This window comes from Mustela putorius, unplaced genomic scaffold, assembly GCF_011764305.1.
Source record: "Mustela putorius furo isolate JIRA1106 unplaced genomic scaffold, ASM1176430v1.1 tig00000174_pilon_pilon_pilon, whole genome shotgun sequence".
NCBI lineage: Eukaryota > Metazoa > Chordata > Mammalia > Carnivora > Mustelidae > Mustela > Mustela putorius.
Genome location: NW_025421304.1, coordinates 4,234,710 through 4,254,091, shown reverse-complemented (window position 1 = coordinate 4,254,091; position 19,382 = coordinate 4,234,710). Strand labels below are relative to the sequence as shown.

The 19,382-nt window shown below is 44.9% G+C and overlaps 1 protein-coding gene across 1 annotated transcript in view; it reads left to right on the top strand.

Moving 5' to 3' along the window:
- Positions 1–19,382, top strand: part of TDRD12 (tudor domain containing 12) — a 70,875-nt gene that overhangs the window by 29,867 nt on the left and 21,626 nt on the right. Inside the window, exons 9-21 of the mRNA XM_004765216.3 lie at positions 2,718–2,809; positions 3,459–3,535; positions 6,347–6,427; positions 8,578–8,638; positions 9,047–9,154; positions 12,135–12,320; positions 13,854–14,010; positions 14,501–14,628; positions 16,226–16,417; positions 16,644–16,772; positions 17,830–17,947; positions 18,557–18,696; positions 18,831–19,051. Coding sequence (XP_004765273.1) covers positions 2,718–2,809; positions 3,459–3,535; positions 6,347–6,427; positions 8,578–8,638; positions 9,047–9,154; positions 12,135–12,320; positions 13,854–14,010; positions 14,501–14,628; positions 16,226–16,417; positions 16,644–16,772; positions 17,830–17,947; positions 18,557–18,696; positions 18,831–19,051 — 1,690 coding nt within the window. The remainder of the gene's footprint in view (positions 1–2,717; positions 2,810–3,458; positions 3,536–6,346; positions 6,428–8,577; positions 8,639–9,046; positions 9,155–12,134; positions 12,321–13,853; positions 14,011–14,500; positions 14,629–16,225; positions 16,418–16,643; positions 16,773–17,829; positions 17,948–18,556; positions 18,697–18,830; positions 19,052–19,382) is intronic.

Here is a 19,382-nt window from a genome sequence, read left to right as displayed (position 1 = left end):
GAGAGATCACAAGTAGGCAGAGAGGCAGGCTGAGCAGAGAGCCCGATGCGGGACTCGATCCCAGGACCCTGAGATCATGACCTGAGCTGAAGGCAGCCACTTAACCCACTGAGCCACCCAGGTGCCCCTATCATCTATTTTTCATAGCTTTCTTTGCTTTTACTTCTTATTTCTCTGGACTCAGTTTTGAAAGTTTTTCTTAATTCTTTAAATTACTACTTTTCTCTTAGCTTTCAGCTTAATATTAAGATCACCTTTTGAATTTTCAATCTGATGACTTTCTTGCTGCTGGGGTTCTGATAGGTTCTTTTTCATGTCTGTGTATCTTTATATATCCACTTGGTTTGTTTCATGAACCTGAATCCTTTTTATGTCTTGGGTATCTTAGGTATATTTATATAAGAGTCCTTTTCAGGTGCTCTTTTATCTCCGTTTCCTCAGGTGTGAATCTTGACTGCCTGACAAAATGTTTGTGGGTTGATTTTTTTTTTTTCAACATTTATAATGACATTGATTTGTAGACTTTTTGGTTTTGTTTGAAAGCTTGTGTTGCATGGACATTTATTCTCTGAGCAAATTTTGTCCATCACCTTCACTCCTGGATCCAGAGCAGAGTTTTTATTTTTGGCTATAATGAAACACCCTGAAGAGAGAATGTATTTTCAGACCCCAAGATCCCATGACAAGCAGGCTTGGGCACCAAATTACTTTAAAGAAAGATTAGACCATTTACAACATCATCTCACATTTCCAGTGTTTACTATTTGTTTTAGTGACTTATGTTATTTAATAGATAAAAGGTGTACCTTGTCATTTTGGTTGTTTCTCTTATTGATGCTTAGTGTGAACACTTTCCAGGATTGCTTATGTAGTATCCTAAAAAACAATTGCTGGGGACGCCTGGGTGGCTCAGTGGGTTAAGCCCCTGCCTTCGGCTCAGGTCATGATCTCAGGGTCCTGGGATCGAGCCCCACATCGGGCTCTCTGCTCAGCAGGGAGCCTGCTTCCTCTTCTCTGCCTGCCTCTCTGCCTACTTGTGATCTCTGTCTGTCAAATAAATAAATAAAATTTAAAACAAAAAAAAAAACACAAAAAACAATTGCTGGATTGATGTCCTTTTCTTTTTCTTTGCATCAGGCCTCAGTTTTTTTTTAAATTTTATTTATTTACTTGAGAGAGAGACAGTGAGAGAGAGCATGAATGAGGAGAAGGTCAGAGAGAGAAGCAGACTCCCCATGGAGCTGGGAGTCTGATGCGGGACTCGATCCCGGGACTCCAGGATCATTACCCAAGCCGAAGGCAGTTGTCCAACCAATTTGAGCCACCCAGGCGTCCCCAGGCCTCAGTTTTTACCGAAGCGTAGTTACCTTGCTTGATTATTCAGATTCACAGAACAGTGTTTGTCACTTTTCCAAATCAGATCTAGGCCTAAAGAATAAAGATACTTGAAAGAGTCTGCTTTAGAATTTCCTGCCCACTAACTACTCAGATTCTGCCTGTTTGCTAATGCCTTCTGTGCCTGCTGTGCAGTTAAGAAGGGAGATGCACAGGTGTCATCCCGAATCATTGCTTAAACAATTACAGTTGATGCTCTGGTTCTGATCGCTTTGTGACAAACATTTGATCATGTTTAGTGGTGTAAACCATTTTATATCACGTATGGATTCTGTGGTCAGGAATTCAGAGTGGGCACAACACAAAGGGTTTGTCTCAGTTCCCCAGTGTCTGGGGTCTCAGCTGGGGAGACCTGAAGGCTGGCGGTGATGAAGCAGATGGATCATTTGAAACTTATGCAGTGACATCTCTGGCAGCTGATTCTAGCCTTTAGCTGGGACCGATTGGGGCGCTAATCTGAAACACCTATAGTGACCTTTCCATGGGGCTGCTTCAGCTTCTTCCCAGCATGCTGGCTGCGTTTCGACAGCATTTAAGAGGACAGGTCATAAGTACCTGGCATTTTGGCTGGCTAGCTTTGAGGTAACATAAGCCCACTTCTATGTTGTTTACAACTGCCCGCCCCTCAGCCCCTGCCCCGTGGCTCATGGGATGGCAGTACAGAGCCCATTTCTCCCATCCAAGTACTAACCAGGCCCGACCCTGCTTAGCTTCCGAGATCAGACGAGATCGGGCGCATTCAGGGTGGTATGGCCATAGACACAGAGCCCATTTCTCAGCAGGACACATACCAGTGTCAAATTGTAAGAAGAGCATGTATGTTGGGAGACATGTTGTGGCCCTTTTTGAAAAATAATGGTCTGTCAAGGTGGGAAAGTAAATCCAGTTTAATTGCTTGTAAACCAGTAAAGGAATTATTTAAACATCTTTTAATGTGAGAAGGATTGAAACAAAAAAAAATTTTTTTTTTTAGATTTTATTTATTTGTCGGAGAGATAGGGAGAGTACAGGCAGGCAGAGTGGCAGGCAGAGGCAGAGGGAGAAGCAGGCTCCCGGTGGAGCAAGGAGCCCAATGTGGGACTGGATCCCAGGATGCTGGGATTGTGACCTGAGCCGAAGGCAGCCGCTTAACCAACTGAGCCACCCCGGCATCCCTGAAACAAAAATTTTAAATTTAATCTCTTCAAGTAAAGTTTAATTCAAAACCCTATTCCATAAAAATTTCATGTATTAAGGTTTTTATGATTGTACTTTTAAGTTTATAATCATTTTCTATTAATAGCACTTTCTAAGATAGGTCTTTTTCACTTTTTGTTTTGCAGATAGCACTATAAAATGTAGGGATTCATTGAGAGGTTCACCTAAAAAAAAGTCTGAAAAGAAGCAAGAGCACATCTTGAAAGATGTAAATAAGGTTGTATTTTAAAATGTTCACTAGGTATAAAGTTCATACAATGTTAATTTTAGAATATTCTTGTTTGAAATCTAGGAACCAAAGTATGTTTTCTATTAAGAATTCCTTGGCTATGGTAGTGTCTTTCAGGAAGATACATAGTTTGTGTGTTTGCTCTAATTCAAAAGAACAAGAGAACTCCAGATTCCCTCTTGTCCCGGACCTGGGAGCTTCTCTTCAAGATTGGCTATTTATGCTCATTTAACAAGGGAATGAAAACCTGAGATTATGGAACAATCTAATAGTTCAATTCTAACCGGTCTTTCCAGTCCTTGGACAGGACAAGTGAAATAATTATAGGACATGCTGTATTTGTAGTTATTTATCAGTATTTATACTGGTATTTACAATTTGCAATTATTTGTCTGTATTATATATCAGGACATGCTGAGTATCTGAAGTATCTGAATCCAAGCTTGCTACTTGGATTCTTAATGTAGTGGTTGGAGCAGTGGCATAATCACATTATCCAGTTCTTTGTCCATGTCCATGTTGCTTGAAAATGATCTGGGATGGTTGTTTATGAGAATGATTCCCATGGAATTTTAGCCCCATAAGAATACATATCTTGCTAGCATACATATTCTTTCTAAAAAAAATTTTTTTACAGTGTGTTAAATCCTCCGTGTACTGGCCAACAAAGAGGGGAATAACCATATATGCTGAGCCAGATGTACCTGCCACGAGGTATGATTTGAAAATTCAGTGTAATTGAATAGATACATGAGGGCAATATTGTTTTACATGGTGTTCTACATGACTGGTGATAGGAAAGGATTCATTTTCAGTAAAGAGTGACCCTGGAAATTTTTATTCAACCTATATTAATTTGAAAGAAAAGCATAGAACAACTGGTTAGTAGCACAGCTAACCACAAATTGGTAGTGGCTGTAGGGTCTCTGTGTTACCTTGTTGGACAAAGTTGTTTCTGTGAGATCAGTGCAGTAGAATTTTCCTGCTGTAAAGGCTGGTATGTGCAGGGCAGGTGGTAGTACACAGTGGTGGAGGGCAGAGACGGGCTGCTGCTGAGGAGTGTCTGAGGCTTTGACCGAAACCCTGTCCACATCAAGTGGCAGGCTGATGATGTTTGTGAAATCACAGAGAAGTTGTACTATTGCACCATGTCACAAATGGTGTAAGATCTTAACGTTGTGTGGTCCATTCCTCTCCTCCTGGGCTGTATGCTCATGTTGTCCTACATTTCATTTATATGTTCTTTCTACAGCCTAGGCTCTAGTATCATTTGTACCTAAATAGTCAGTGGTCTTTTGAGAGATTTAAGTAAAGAGAAAGGAAAATACCTTCAGTGGTTACCTGTGTTTATCAGTGCTTTTCACTGTATGTGTGGATCCAGATCTCCCACCTGATATCGAGCTTGTCCCTGAAGAACTACCTTTACTGTTCATTATATTGCGGATCTGCTGGTGTTCAATTCTTTTGACATTTACATGTCTGGAAAAATTAATTCAGCTTCATTTTTGGAAAAAGGGTATTTTTGCCTGGTATAGAATTCTAGGTTGACTATTCTTTTTTCCCTGTATTTTAAAGATACTGGTGTACTGTCTGCTTGCTGCATGATTCCCAATGCAAAAGCTACTGTCATCTTTTTCTTTGTTCCCGTGTTTGCAGCATATCTTTCTCCTCTGACTGCATTTGAGATTCTTCTGTTTGTTTCTGGTTTGAGCAGTTTAACTCTATATGCCTTGGTGTTGTTTCTTTCCTGTCTGGTTCTTGTACTTGGTGCTCATTGAGGTTCTTCATGTATAGGTTTCTGTCTTGCATCAGATTCGGAGAACATTCAGCTGCTACTGTACAGGAGTTGTCTGCATGTGTCTCTTTCTCCTGTCCTTTTGAGACTCTGATGAGACAAGTAGCACACCTTTTGATATTGTCTGAAAGGTCCCTGAGACTTGGCTCATTTTTTTTTCCTTTTACCCTTTTTCCTTGCTATTCTCCAGAGCAGTAATTCTGCTAAGGTATCTTTAACTTAATTGAACCTTCTGTCATCTCCGTCCTGCTATTTAGCACATCTGCTGAATTTTTAAATTTAATATATCGTATTTTTCCATTCTAAAATGTGTCTGATATTTTTTATAGTTTGTATTTCTTTGCTGAGAACTATAGTTGTTGCACTCAAGAGTGCTTGCCCCTCCCTCTCTTTGGGACCAAGGTTGCAACAGCTGCTTTAAAGTACATGACACTTCCCACTTGTCTGCCATCCTGGGGTTCCCACCTACTGGTCGTCTTCTCCCTTAATAGTTGATCTGGTTTCCCTGGCTCTTTGTGTGTTGTGTTCTGGATATTTTGAATATTATGGTGTGAGACCCTGGTTTCTATTCAAATTCTCTGGACAATGCTGGCCATGGTGTTTCTGTTTATTTTAGTGGTAAGTCAGGGACCCCATTCACGTGCCAGGTTCTGGCTCTGTTTGGGTGGTGACATGAGCTTTGCTTGGGGTCTGTTTTGAATGTTCTTAGACCATGAGGCAAGCCTGGGACTTCATAGACAGGGATGGGGGGCCCCCTCTCTCTAGCACACTCTTTTTTTTTCCGGGATTTTCTTCACATTGACCATTTTCTAGATGCTTCCTCTGTCCAAGTAGGTGGTGGCTTTTCATGGAGAAATGGCTACACAGTTCTGTATGCTTGGGGCCGCTTGTGGAGCAAAACAGCATTGTAAATGAGAAAGGAAAGAGATGGAGGTTCCCCCATGTCTATGGACCCTGGGCCCATTTCCTAGATCCTTTAGAGAGAGGGAGTTTGGGGTGACAGTCCCCTGTCATCACTGCAGCAGCATGACTGAGCTGGCCTCGGGGAAGGGCCAGGAGAGGAAAAGGGAAAAGAGAAGTCAGTCGGTATAGCTGTCTGGCCTGTGGCTCCCCTTCCTGCTTCTCTGGCTTGAAATAGAAGGTTTCTCTCAGTGCTTCATGTCGGCAGCCGCTGTGTGGTTCTGTGTCTGGGGCCGGCCTCAGGCCAACACCAGAAGACAAAGGAATATAAAATTCCAGGGAATTCTCCACGATGCTGGCGGTTTCTCTCCCCTTTGGTTCTGCACTTTACATGGAGTTTCCTGCTGAGGTCAGATGAGAGACGGGCTGTGGAGGCCTTATGCCGTCTTGGTGATCACCGGCGCCCTCAGTGTGGTTTTTGTCCTTAGAGGCAGTGTCCGTTCTCACAGAAATAGATCTACTTATGTAGAGGGACTCACTCATTTGTGCTACTTACTGGGAGTTTTCTCCCAGAAAATAAAGGCATTTTCAGGATTGGGGCAAATGGGCTTAGAAATTTCTTTTTAAAGATTTTATTTATTTGACAGAGATCACAAGTAGGCAGAGAGGCAGGGAGGAAGCGGGCTCCCTGCTGAGCAGAGAGCCCGATGCAGGGCCCAGTCCCAGGACCCTGAGATCACGACCCGAGCCGAAGGCAGTGGCCCAACCCACTGAGCCACCCAGGCGCCACAAGGGCTCAGAGATTCTAATGAATGTTTTTTGGTTCCTAGTGCTTTATGTCAGAAGCCAAATGAGAAGCCACTTAGGTTGGCCGAGAAGAAAGAACACAATGAGAAGAATGGCTGTGTGAAGTATGAATTTTTTTCCTTGTTCTAAATGTTTTATTGAAATAATTGTAATAAAATTATAAGCAGGAAGATTTTACATATGATTTTATTATTTATTTCAAACTTGCATTCCCATGTGGAAAATACACCTACAGCATCTGCTGTAGGCTTTGAAATTATTTTTCCTGTTCACTAGGGTAGGTTTTTCTTGTAAAATCTTCATTTCACTGTACATAGTCATTTTTTTTAAAGATTTTATTTATTTATTTGACAGAGAGAAATTACAAGTACACTGAGAGGCAGAGAGAGAGAGAGAAGGAAGCAGGCTCCCTGCTGAGCAGAGAGCCCGATGCGGGACTCGATCCCAGGACCCTGAGATCATGACCTGAGCCGAAGGCAGCGGCTTAACCCACTGAGCCACCCAGGCGCCCCATAGTCATTTTTTTAAAAAAATTTTTACTTATTTGAGAGAGATCACAAGTAGACAGGCAGGCAGAGAGAGAGAGAGAGGGAAGCAGTCTCCCTGCTGAGCAGAGAGCTCAGGACCCCGAGATCACGACTCGAGCCAAGGGCAGCGGCCCAACCCACTGAGCCACCCAGGTGCCCTGTACATAGTCATTTTCTGCCTTCCCATTCTGATCCTTATTCTCTTGGTTAAGTTTTATGAAGCAATTTAGATATAGTTGGTCTCTGGGGCTGTTGATCTTCTGTGGGTTTGCATCTACCACCTTCTCGCTTCTCTCATGCTAATGGGGTCTTCCACGGGCTGGAGAAACTATATAGTTACTTATAGTATGGAACTGGGTGGTGGTTTTTTGTTTTTTTCTGGGGGGGTGCTTTGTTTTGTTACGTCTCATCAGATTCACAAAGAAATATTCACTGAAGAGTTGTTACCAGTAGAGTAGTAACTTTATTTCATATTTGTTTAAGCCCTGAAGCATTCTCATACTCATGTTTATGATTTCTTACTATACCAGCCTAAAAACACTATATCCCAAGTAACTGGCTGCTCCGAAGTCACCACAGTGGCCCGGAATCTGCGACAGTTGAGAACTGTGTCGGTCGCACTGTATCCACTGATCAGCCTGGGATGACTGCGGGGAGGGCGTTGACTTCAACACCATTTGGGCTGCCTGCCTCCTGAAGCCTGGGCCAGGGGCTGTGGAGGTGGCCCTGGAGCCCACAGATCTGGGGGTGGCTATCAGGGCAGCTGTGTTGACCCCCTCCTCCCAGGGAGTCCTCCACGCTACTCCCCAGAGGCTGTGGGGCTGCATGGGATGGTTTTCTCTGGAAGAGAGACCTTGCGTGACCCATGCAGCTCATTTCTTATTTTCATTACATTAAATTATAACTTGAAAAGTCACCCTGAGGTACTCTCTTGCCTTTTACTTTTATATTAAAAGGTAATATTTTTCTCTCCTCTTGGGTGAAATGCCCCTTACTTAGGACCCATTGATTTAACTATGGCGGTTTCTCTGCCGGTGGTTCAAGATTATGACACAGAAAGGAGAAAGCGGTGGGTTTCTCAGCAACGTGAGGTGACCTGGTGATCACGCAGTCTTTCTTCATGTTCAGAACAGGTGTTCCTGGGATTGGCGGTGCTGTGTCCACAGCCCGGGGGCCAGGGTTCAGGGGCAAGCACCATACTGACCTGACTTCTGTGGCCTTTGCAGCGCGCGCGCGCACACACACACACACACACACAAAACAGGACAAAAGGGGACGAGCAGTAATTGCATAGCTATGCCTTGGGATATATGGTTGACCCTTGAACAACATGGACATTTGAAGTGCTGACCTCCCACACTGTGTGTTAAAAGTCTGCGTATAACTTGTGACCCACTCCAAAACTTAGCTACACTAATAGTCTACTGTTGACCAGAAGCCTTACCAATAACGTAGTCAGTTAACATGTGTTTGTATGTTTTGCTTATTACATATTGTTGTCTTAAAATGAAGTATGCTGGAGAAAAGAAAATGTTACCAAGAAAATCATAAGAGAAAGTACGTTTTTAGTACTGTACCGTAATCTGCACATAAGTGGGTGTGCACAGCTTAAGGCCCAGCTGTATGTTTCATTTTATCTCTGTCAAGGAAGAATTAAGATTATAACTCAGTTGAAGAAATACTAACACTCCTTTCTCCTTCACATTGCCCTTTTCACTACTTTATAGATTGTTGCAGTTTTTAAATCCTGATCCTTTGAGAGCTGATGGGATCTTTGATCTGCAGCAGGTATGACAATCCTACAGAAAAAATTAAAAATCCACAACAACTCTTTACTCTTTCAGTCTCTCTCCTTCCTCGTCTGGATTTGAGACGAGAAAAGAAACCCCCTTAGGTAGGGTCTCTCCCTGAAGAAGACACCCTTTTAGAGATTTTCCAGTGAATTATTGTTTTAGAGACATTGTTATTATTTGGCGGGGGGTTGGGGGGTTAGTAGGTGCTCTTCCTTTCATTTTGGTAGTTTAGGTGGGTTTTGATGAGCATATATACCTCAGCTGTCCTTCCTTTGCCCAAAGTGGTTGACTTCCTGTGCTGGCAGGGTTGGGGGGTGCTGTGTGACACAGGGTTAGGGCTCTGCCAGTGGGCAGGGCAGGGCATCTGCCAGAGGGCATCTAACAGGCAGGCGTGCTGTCTCAGCTGCAGAGGCTGCGATCTGGCTCCCAGCAGCCCTTGGCCGTGCTCCGGAACAAGATCGAGCCTTGTTTGACCGTGGACACAGCGCCGCTTTCGGCAGACCTGAGAAAGGTAAAAGTGCTCCTGAAGGCGGGTTCCTAGAGGAATGCTCACCTGTTGTAACACAGGAGGATTTTTAGGAAACCCTTCCAAGGCTGCACTTGAGTCATTTCTTGGCCTTTGAAATCCTCTAAGCTTTTGTTATTAAGTTTTCATGTGTTCTTCAGGTTAACTTCCTATAGGTGAATAATATTTCTTTGGCAAAACCACTTGTATAACTCTTCATGCTTTTCTTTTCTTTTCTTTTTTAAAGATTTTATTTATTTGACAGAGATCAGAAGTAGGCAGAGAGGCAGACAGTTGGTGGGGTAGGGGGGCAAAGCACGATCCCTGCTGAGCAGAGAGCCCGATGTGGGGTTCGATCCCAGGAGCCTGAGATCATGACCTGAGCTGAAGACAGAGGCTTAACCCACTGAGCCACCCAGGTGCCCCTCTTCATGCTTTTCTGAGATAAGTTTTCAGATGCATCTCTGGAAAGAGGCTTATAAGGAGCAACAACTTGCCAGGGAGGTTATGCTATATTTCCAAGTGTTCTTCTCAAAACTGCTTTCAAAGGGCGCCTAGGTGGCTCAGTGGGTTAAGCTTCTGCCTTCAGCTCAGGTCATGATCCCAGGGTCCTGGGATCAAGCCCTACATTGGGCTCTCTGCTCCGCGGGGAGCCTGCTTCCCCCCTCTCTCTCTGCCTGCCTCTCTGCCTACTTGTGATCTCTGTCAAATAAATAAAATCTTTTAAAAAAAACCAAACTGCTTTTGAGACCTGCCATTTTAGTTAGTAAATTGATCATGCATGCTTATCTATTTCCTTCTTGATTCAGAAAAAAAAAAAAAAAAGGACAGAAAGAAGCTAAATCCACAAGGATGAATTGAATGAGAGCCTAGAAATTTCCGCAGGCTTTTGGAAGATGGAAAACAGGCAGCAGAGTGTGGCTGACTAGTAGAGGAAGGAGATGTAGGGGCTCCGAGCTTCCCTCTTCCTGAGTATCCGCAATCAACGTCTCGGGAAGGATGATCTTTCTGAAGGAACAGAATGACCCTAGAGATTTCGTTCAGATGAATTCTTCCAGTGAAGACACCTGCTCGCTGCCCTGGCTTCCTCTAGGGGGGCGGCACTCACAGTGCCAAGCTCTGCACTGGCCACACTTCTTCCAGCCCGCTTTTAGTGGGCCACCTCCCTGCAAACAGACGTCAGGGATCCTTAGACATTTGACGAAAGCTCCCACCTAAAAAGAAAATAAAAGCATTAAAAAAAAAAAAAAGATCAAAATAAAACTCTGAAGGAAACAGTGTAAACAGTAGAAAGAAGATAATGCAGGACACCTGGGTGGCTCAGTTGGTTAAGCCGCTGCCTTCAGCTCAGGTCATGATCCCCGGGTCCTGGGATCAAGTCCCACATAGGGCTCCTTGCTCAGCGGGGAGCCTGCTTCTCTCTCTGCCTCTTCCTCCTGCCACCCTCCTGCCGCCGCCCCTGCCTGTGCTCTCTCTCTCTGACAAATAATTTTTTAAAAAAGATAATGCTACAAAATAAATACCTTCAGAGATAAGTATTAACATTACTTACAAACGGTAACTGGGTGTTATAAAAAAGGCCCAGAGGATAAAAATGGTTCTTGGAAATTCGGAATGCTGTCAAGCAAGAAACCAGCCAGCAGCTTGGAGGGAGAAAATGGAAACTATCAGAAAGTAGAGCAAACAGACGAGACGGAGATGGGGGAAACAATTTGAGGGTCATTTCAAGGTCCAGTCCCTGAAGTGGGGGTTTTTTAAGAAGAGCAGAGGAAGTGGGCAGAAAATTATAAGAGCAACACACAAGAGATTTCCAGTCCTCATGGAAGGACTGAACAAATTAGATTTCCCCTCCCACGAGCCCAGCACAGGGAGGGGGCAGGATCACTCCAATCAGGGGCGCTTCCCAAGGCATGAATGGCTTCAGGCTTGCCTTTGGTAACACCAGAGGGGTGCCGATCCCGACTTTCTGGTGAAAAGTTCTTCACAATCTTGATGTCCACCGAAAACTAGCAATGAAAACATTATCAGACATGCAAGAGCCTCTCAAGAATTGACTCAAGAAGGACGCTCCGGAAATATGTCCCCCACCAGAGCAAGACTGTCAGCCAGGAAGGATGACCGGTCTTGCAGACATGAGGGACAGTGCCAGGAGGCCACAGGGTGATAGCTGCATGAGGGACACCCAGTTGGTGGTCTGCGCCACTCCTGGGGCTCAGGGCTGGGGGACGAGGACATCACACACAAATTGTGCTCGTGAGTTCAGCCTCTTGGAACGTAGGGTCAAGTGTGGCTGGAGAACTCTTTCTGTTGCCACACTTGGGAGGTTTTAGTGACCATTACATAGAAAAATAAAGGCACCTTTTTTTTTTTAAAGATTTTTTATGTATTTATTTGACAGAAATCACAAGTAGATGGAGAGGCAGGCAGAGAGAGAGAGAAGGAAGCAGGCTCCCAGCTGAGCAGAGAGCCCGATGTGGGACTCGATCCCAGGACCCTGAGATCATGACCTGAGCCGAAGGCAGCGGCTCAACCCACTGAGCCACCCAGGCACCCCAAGGCACCTTTTTTTTTTTTTGAAGTTTATTTAAGCAATCTCTACACCCAGTGTGGGGCTCAAACTTGTGACCCCAAGATGAAGAGTTGAACGCTCCTATAACTGAGCCAGCCAAGCACCCCAATAAAGGCATGTTTAAAAAAAACCCAGCTTTGTAAGTAAAGCCTGATGTACTCACAGATTATTGGGAGGAGCCACATCCTTGCTTTGGTGAGCTCTAGGCACCTGGTTTTAATTTGGAGCCTAGAAAAGCAAGCGTCTTAGAGCAGGAGTTTGGTGCTGAGAAGACACGCAGGGACTTGTCAAATGACGTCTTAGAAAATACCAGAATAAGCCGTGTGTAGTGGCTGTTGGGGTGGAGGGGAGGTGAACAAAGAGATGGAGATGTGTTTCCTGTGCTTCATTCGTGCTTTTTGGGGGGCTGTTTTGCAGGCTCTTCAGAGAAATAGGTTCCCGGGACCCAGCCACACGGAATCCTACTCTTGGCCACCCATCGCCCGGGGCTGTGACGTGGTGGTCATCTCTCACTGTGGAAAAAGTCCCCTGCTCTACCTCCCACCAGTGCTTACAATTCTGCAGACGGGGGGCTGCTACAAGTCTTTACCAAGCAGAAACGGAGTAAGTTGAAGACTGTCTTGTTTCCACCACAGCGTGGCCTAAATATTTATTTTTAAATTTTACGCTGAACCTTTGATGAAGTTTGGGTTCCATTACACATTTGGTTTCCATGACAAGACTGGAACTTACCAGACTCGTTGATTCTCTGACACTGATTCTCCCCCTGAGTCCCCTTTGAGGACATCGGCTGAGCCCAGAGGTTTCTGGCATTTGGGATGAATATGTAGCTTATAAACTTCTACTGATAGAAATCCTCTGTGACAGTCCCCCTGGGCGATGGTCAGGCCGTGCACGGTTTTCATTGTTCCATAGATGAGAAAATCCACTTCATCTGACAGGTGAGACGAGGTGGGATTAGAATTTAGATTTTTCTGTCGTTGTGTCCCCCATTCTTTTAATGATTTCACAGCAGCCCACACTGCTGCCGAACCCTACTTTATTCTTTCCGTGTGCGGGAGTCTGCAGGGAGTCGTGAAGGGTGCTGGAGAGGACAGCAGTGGGATGTGGGGTCAGGTGAGGGTGCGGTAGCGAGCCCTGCTTTGCGGGGTCTGGGCTGTCAGGCGAACCACGTGCAGAAGAGTTCTGTCTCAGACGTGTGTCAGAGGACACGGTGCAGACAGCTCCATCTTCATCAGGTGACAGACTGTAGGAAGAAAAGACAGCGCTGCGTGTAAGAGAGATGCTCCTTTTCCTCCTCCTGCCATGTGTTTTAATGCTTGCCCTTTGGAAATCTGGGTCGGCTGGGTTATTGTGTACTGATCTCCCATCTCCATCCCTCCGTGAGCAGCTGACCCCTTGTGGACCAGCTGCTGCTTGTGTTGGGATAGAACCGGGGCTGGGCCAGAAATGATGTCCGGGTCTTACCTCTTGTGTCCTCTGCTTTCGCCACATCCCTGTGGTCCGCCTGCTGTTAGGCCCGGTGCCCAGAAGCCGGCGCCCACCTGGATCTGCATGCAGGAGAGGGGAGACTTGTTCTGGTCGGCAGCCCATCGAGGGCATGTGTCCGGGAGGGTGTGTGGCAGGCCGTGCGCCCTCGGGAGATAACGGTGTGCGGTCTGCCCTCAGATACCCCCTAAGGAAGTGATGCCCTTTTCTAAAGCCCTTTTCAGGAGGCACTTAGTTTGCCTGGTCCCTGGGAGCAGGAGCCCTGGAGCCAGACCGCCTGGTTCAGATCCTGTTGCTCCCAGCTATTTAGATGTGTGGTCTTGGGCAACTAGCTTCACCTCTCTCTGCCTCACACCCCGCATCTGTGATGTTGTAAGGTGATAATAGGTCCTACCCTGTGAGAGTCTTTTAAAGACACAGTGAATTACTATTTGTGAATATTAATTGGTGTAAGCTCTAGAAGAATCTGAGTCCGTGTGTCTAAATCTATTCTAATGAAATTATATCTTTTCTGACCTCCAGGATAATGACGATAGCAAATGAGTTAGGTAGTGCTTCTCCCGTGCCAGGAGACGGTCTGCATGCTTCAGCATACACTAGGTTCAATTCCTGACTTTTGCCCCAAATTATGTGAATTTGTCTTTGCAGCCTCTGGCAGTCATCGTGTGTCCTGGGTGGAAAAAGGCTCAGTTTATTTTTGAATTACTGGAAGACTATAGCACGTCCTCCAGGCCTCTTCATCCCATGTTGTTAACAATCGGACTCCACAAAGATGAAGCCAAAAACATGAAGCTTCCAAGGGGGTGTAAGCATCCTTTCCAAGCTGTTTGGTTTCCCCTGCAGAGGGCAGTGGAGGCCTGCCAGGCAGGCGCCGCTACTGACCGGGACACGGGCTTGTGCAATGGTGTTACCTGTCCTGCTACACGTGGGACCTCACTGTCCCTTACAGGCAGGCACAGAAGGATGAAGGTTGGACCTTGGCTCACAGCCTTTCCACTGAGAAAATGCCATGATCTCCTTTACCCACTATTTATCGAATACCTCCTGTTCATTAGATGTCGACCGAGCCCCTGCCCCTGCCTTTCAGGAGCACAAACACCGGTGGGAGCCCAGGTGTTAGATAAGGACAGGTGTTGGCCTGGACAGGTAGGCCGCACCCCTCCCCCCAGCAAGAAAAACCGTTTTGTGCCCCATTAGACCGCAGGTCTAGAAGTATGTGGCATCTTAGCAAAGGAAGTGTGAGGAAAAACCTGTGGAAAACCTGAATGTTCATCATCTTCTCTTTCCACACGTAGGTGAGGTCATCGTTACGACACCCCACAGCCTCCTGAGATTTCTCAGATACCAGAGCTTGTTATTTCTTAGACTCTGTCATCTCATCTTGGATGAGGTAGAGGTGCTGTTCTCTGAAGCTAGCAAGGAGGTAAGTGCGGCCTCCATCCGAAGTCATTATCACTCAGAAAAAAGCGTATATGCGTCTGAGGGCTTACCTGCTTTTAGGAATCAGGAGAGGACGTGTTTATTGGGGAGGTGGAGAGCCAGTTAATCTTGGAAGATTTTCCATTTAACTTTTATAATTTTGAAGAGAGTTTGTCTGAAATTTCCTTCTCCAATTTTTTTTTTTTAAGATTTTGTTTATTTATTTGAGAGAGAGTGAGTGGCAGAGATAGTGAGAGCATGAGTGAGTGGGAAGGAGAGGGAGAAGCAGGCTCCTCACTGACCAGGGCACCTGATGGGCTCAATCCCACGACTCCGGGATCACGACCTGAGCCAAAGGCAGGTGCTTAACGACTGAACCACCCAGCATCCCTCCTCCTTCCCAGATTATAAAGTTCTCTTTGAAGAGCAAAAATTCTCTGGTGAGGTTTTCTAAAGTACTGATATTTTAATGATTATGGAAGCAGTAAGTTTTATTCTAGAAAATTTGGGGTATAGAGAAAAATACTTGAAAAGCCCCAACATCCATTGTGTTACCCTTGGAGGTAATCACTATTCCTGTTTTGGAGTAATCCCTGTTTGTAATACCTGTTGTAATTTATAATTCTAAATCCCTTTTATAATTCTAGTTGATCCGCAGAACTGACAGCATCAGGCCTTACTTTATGGCTAGCTCATAACTTGCATTTTCAGTAAGCGGTGTCCTGCGGTGTGATTCTTTGCTGGCCATAGCCCAGTATGGAATCCTGTGGGTATAACATAACTTTTTTAAATGGTCCGATTTTTGGACATTTAGCATCGTTTGTTTGTATGTCTCTAAAGAACATAGGTCTTTTTTGCACATTTCCCTTAGGGTTTATTTCTAGGAGGGGATTAATGAATCACAGACTTTGAACCCTCACAGGAAGGCGTTTCTTGGGCGCAGTGTAACAGGATGACCACAAGCATTTCATCTGGCAGCAGTGATGTCCCCACGTTCAAGTCCAGGCTTTGTCGCTTACCGACCGTGTGGGCCTCCGCAGGGTTTGTGAATGTCTCTAAAGCCTCAGTTCTGATTTGCAAAGCTAATATCCAGTATACCGCACTGTGCAGTTGCCTCTCCGAAAGCAGAGACCCCCATGGACAGCGTGCACCCCACGCCCCGGGCAGGGCAAAGCCAGCTCTGATTTTCAGTCGGTGTGTTAAACGTGGCCTCTCGTGTGAGCTTCACGTATTTCTTGATTACTTGTCAAGCCGAGCGTTCGTACTGGCTGCTTGTACAGTTCTTCTCTGGGTAGCGTTTTCATTTTCTTTGCTTATTTTCTGTTGGCAGGATCATCTTTTTGTAGCCTGTTTGTAGACCTTTTTAATATAAGGATGTTAATGCTTCGTTATATATGTTACACATTCACCCAGATATTGTTTGTGTTTTATTGTGTTTATATTTAACATTCTCTCCTTTTAGTTTTTCTCTTTTGTTTGGAAAGGACTTCCCGCACTCTGACAACCGAAAGTGTACAATTCTTTACCGGTCATGTTCTGTCAACCAGTTATTATCCCCTTCTAAAATGAAAGTGGAATTAATTCTACTAATTTTTTTTTAGATGTTTGCTATACTAGATAACTTTAAAAAAAATATTGACATTGAAGAAAGGGAATCTGCACCACATCACATTGTTGCTGTGGGCGTTCACTGGAGCGGACACATAGAACAGTTGGTCAAGGAGTTCATGAATGACCCCTACATTGTAGTCACAGCCATGGAAGAGGCTGCTCTCTACGGCAGCGTCCAGCAGGTACAGGCTTGTGGGCGAATGGGAGGTGGGGGCTGATGAACACAAGCCAGGAGCCTTGGTTTTGTGGCCGCCTCCTAAAATAGTACAGCTTTAATCTCATGCATAATAATCTCATATTGATTTTCTGTATACTTTTCTGTTAAGATCTCACTTACCGATGAAAAGTGAAACTGGTGCACCTCAAATGTGTTTTTAAAACCACTTTGTTGCTATATTTCATCACCAGGTAGTGCACCTTTGCCTAGAATGTGAAAAAACCTCTACTTTACTCCAGACTCTAGATTTCATTCCAAGTCAAGCACAAAAGACCTTGATCTTCACTGGTTCTGTAGCAGAAACAGAAACCGTGTGTAAGGTGAGCCCATACAGTGCCCTTATTGTTTGTTTAAACCATGATGGAATCTCGAAATCATCAGAGAATTACCGGTAGTTAAGTATTTGACAGGGGGTAAGACGTTAGCAGTTGATCGTCAGTCAGAAGAGACTGGGACTGTGGAGTATGCATGGCAACAAGACAGGACAGCGGGAGGCCTGTCCTCGAGTGGGGGAGCCGAGCAGGTGTTCCCCAAGGAGGCCAGTACCTTGTGTTTTGTCACTGAATTGATCCCATTCATTAAGAAATGCCAGTGACTTCTGTATCCTCTGTTTAAAAACATAGAGTCAGTAACACCAAGAGATAGACCGTGTGGCCAGAAAAGCCACTAAGCTGGTGACAGATTTGTTTAAATAATCTAAATCTGCATGGATAGTAAAATGTAGAAATGAAGCCAAATACAAATTTAAATGTAAGAAGCAGGGCCTGCTGGGTGGTGCAGTCAGTTAGGCTTCCAGCTCTTGGTTTTGGCTCAGGTCTTGACCATAGGGTCCTGAGATCGAGCCCCGCGTCAGTCTCCACGCTCCCGGGGAGTCTGCGTGAGATTCTCTCTGTCCCTCTGCACTTTGCCCCTCTCCCTGCACCGCCAACAGGTGTGCGCGCGCGCGCTCTCTCAAATCTTTTGAGAAAAAGATTCTATAAAAAAATTAAAAATAGATAAATCAGGAGTACAGCCACCTTTCAGTGATGATGAAGCGGAGGTGTCGGGACTGCCTGGGGTGTGCTGGCACATAAGTTGGGTGTGTGTGTACATGCCTATGCATACGCGTGTGTGGGTGCTCACGTTATTTGAGAAAGAAGGAAAATGGTTATGGCAAAATGTTGGCTTCATTTGAGCAAGTGTTTAGAAACAAACTATAGAATTTTAGAAATATATTTCTTTCTGTTTACAATCATCTTGTTCTTAAAAGTTGTAGATCAATGAGGTAATACCATCACAGATAATTTTAAATGTTTTATACTGATAATTGTTGATGGAACAATTAATTTCAAGCTTATGTTCCTGACTGTGAACTGGTCTATTTGGCTTCATCTTTAGGTAATAGAAAGCAGTTCGGTATTTTGCTTGAAAATGCATAAAGAAGTGGTTTTTAATTTAAAAAGTGTTTTAGAACAGTGGAAGAAGAAGTTAAGTTCTGGCTCTCACATTGTCTTAGGTAAGTGTTTTAATTTCTACTTCCATTTAGAGAAGGCAGAGCTAATAGGAGTCATGTCTTCCATTTGTTTGTATACCTCATGTCCAAATTTCTCATCATTTCCCAGATTTACTGAGAATTTACTAGAAATGTTAATTTCAAAATGAAGGTTAAGCTCTGCCAAGATTTTGGTGTTGAGGCAAAGGCAGGGGCCTGCAGGCGTCCGAGCGTAGCAGCTGTGAGTGTAGGCCTTCACCCCGGGGTTCCAGCCGGAGCGTGAATGTGTGTGTGCCTACGATGAAATCTCACAGATGGTTGTAAAGTACAGTGTTAGAGATCGAAAAGTCAGAATGTATAAAGGAAGTGAAAGATTGATGGACAGCCCAGATTTGTCATAGAAAGAAGCATTTTCCAAGCTAAAATTAGGGAGGCCACTTTTCTCACTTTTCTCTGGAACCTCATCACTGGGCTGTGGTGTTTTGGGGAAAAAAAAAAGAGGAAGAAGTTTTTTGGCATCTAAAAAGTGAGATGCAGTAGAGAACCGTGTTGAAGTCTGGTTCCTGGAATTGCTCTGTAGTAAGTGCGGGAAGGCCGCAGCCTCCTTTGTGACCCTCGGACCCTTCTGTCCAGCCTTGACGGATGACTGCATACCACCCTTGGCCATCACCGACGCCACGTGTGTGATTCACTTCAGCTTTCCTTCCTCCCCCAAAATTTTTGGTGGACGCCTGTACTGCATGTCGGATCATTTTCAGAGTTCCATCGAGCAGGTTTGATGAACTTTTGTGATCTTTAAATATTCTGCTGGTATTTTCTGTGCAGTGACAAATTCAGAATCCACAAAGTTTTGTCATTTAGACTGGGGTGGATGACCTGTTGCCTTTATTCACCCCCCGATTTTAAGGGTTCTCCCGCAGAACAGGCGGAGAAGAAGACCAAATCCGTCTTGCTGTTGACAGAGAAGAACGCGTGCCACGTGGTCGGCGTCCTGCGCTACTTGGAGCGGGCAGATGCCAAGATTCCGTCGGAGCTGTATGAGTTTACTGCGGGGGTTCTGGAAGCCAAGGAAGATAAAAAAGCCAGAAGGCCTCTCTGTCCATATCTTAAGGCATTTGGTTTTTGCAAGTAAGCCAGTCATTTTTTTAAAAACTGGAAGGTAACAAGCCTGATGATTCACAGACTTGTACCCCTGGGGCAAATAATACATTATATGCTAATTTGAAAAATTGGAATGTACAGTAAAGTGCACAGTGATAAGTTTATTGCTGGATGACCTTTCCGTGTGTACACAGGATGTACACTGCCGCCCACCTCTGGGGGACTCCTTCCCAGTCTGCCCCCCCCCCGAGAAGTAACCGCCCCCCACTATCTATCCATGCTGATGAACTTTGCTCGTTTCCCAACATTATGTAAATGGAGTTGTTCATTCAACTTACTGTCTGCGACATTCCTCTAT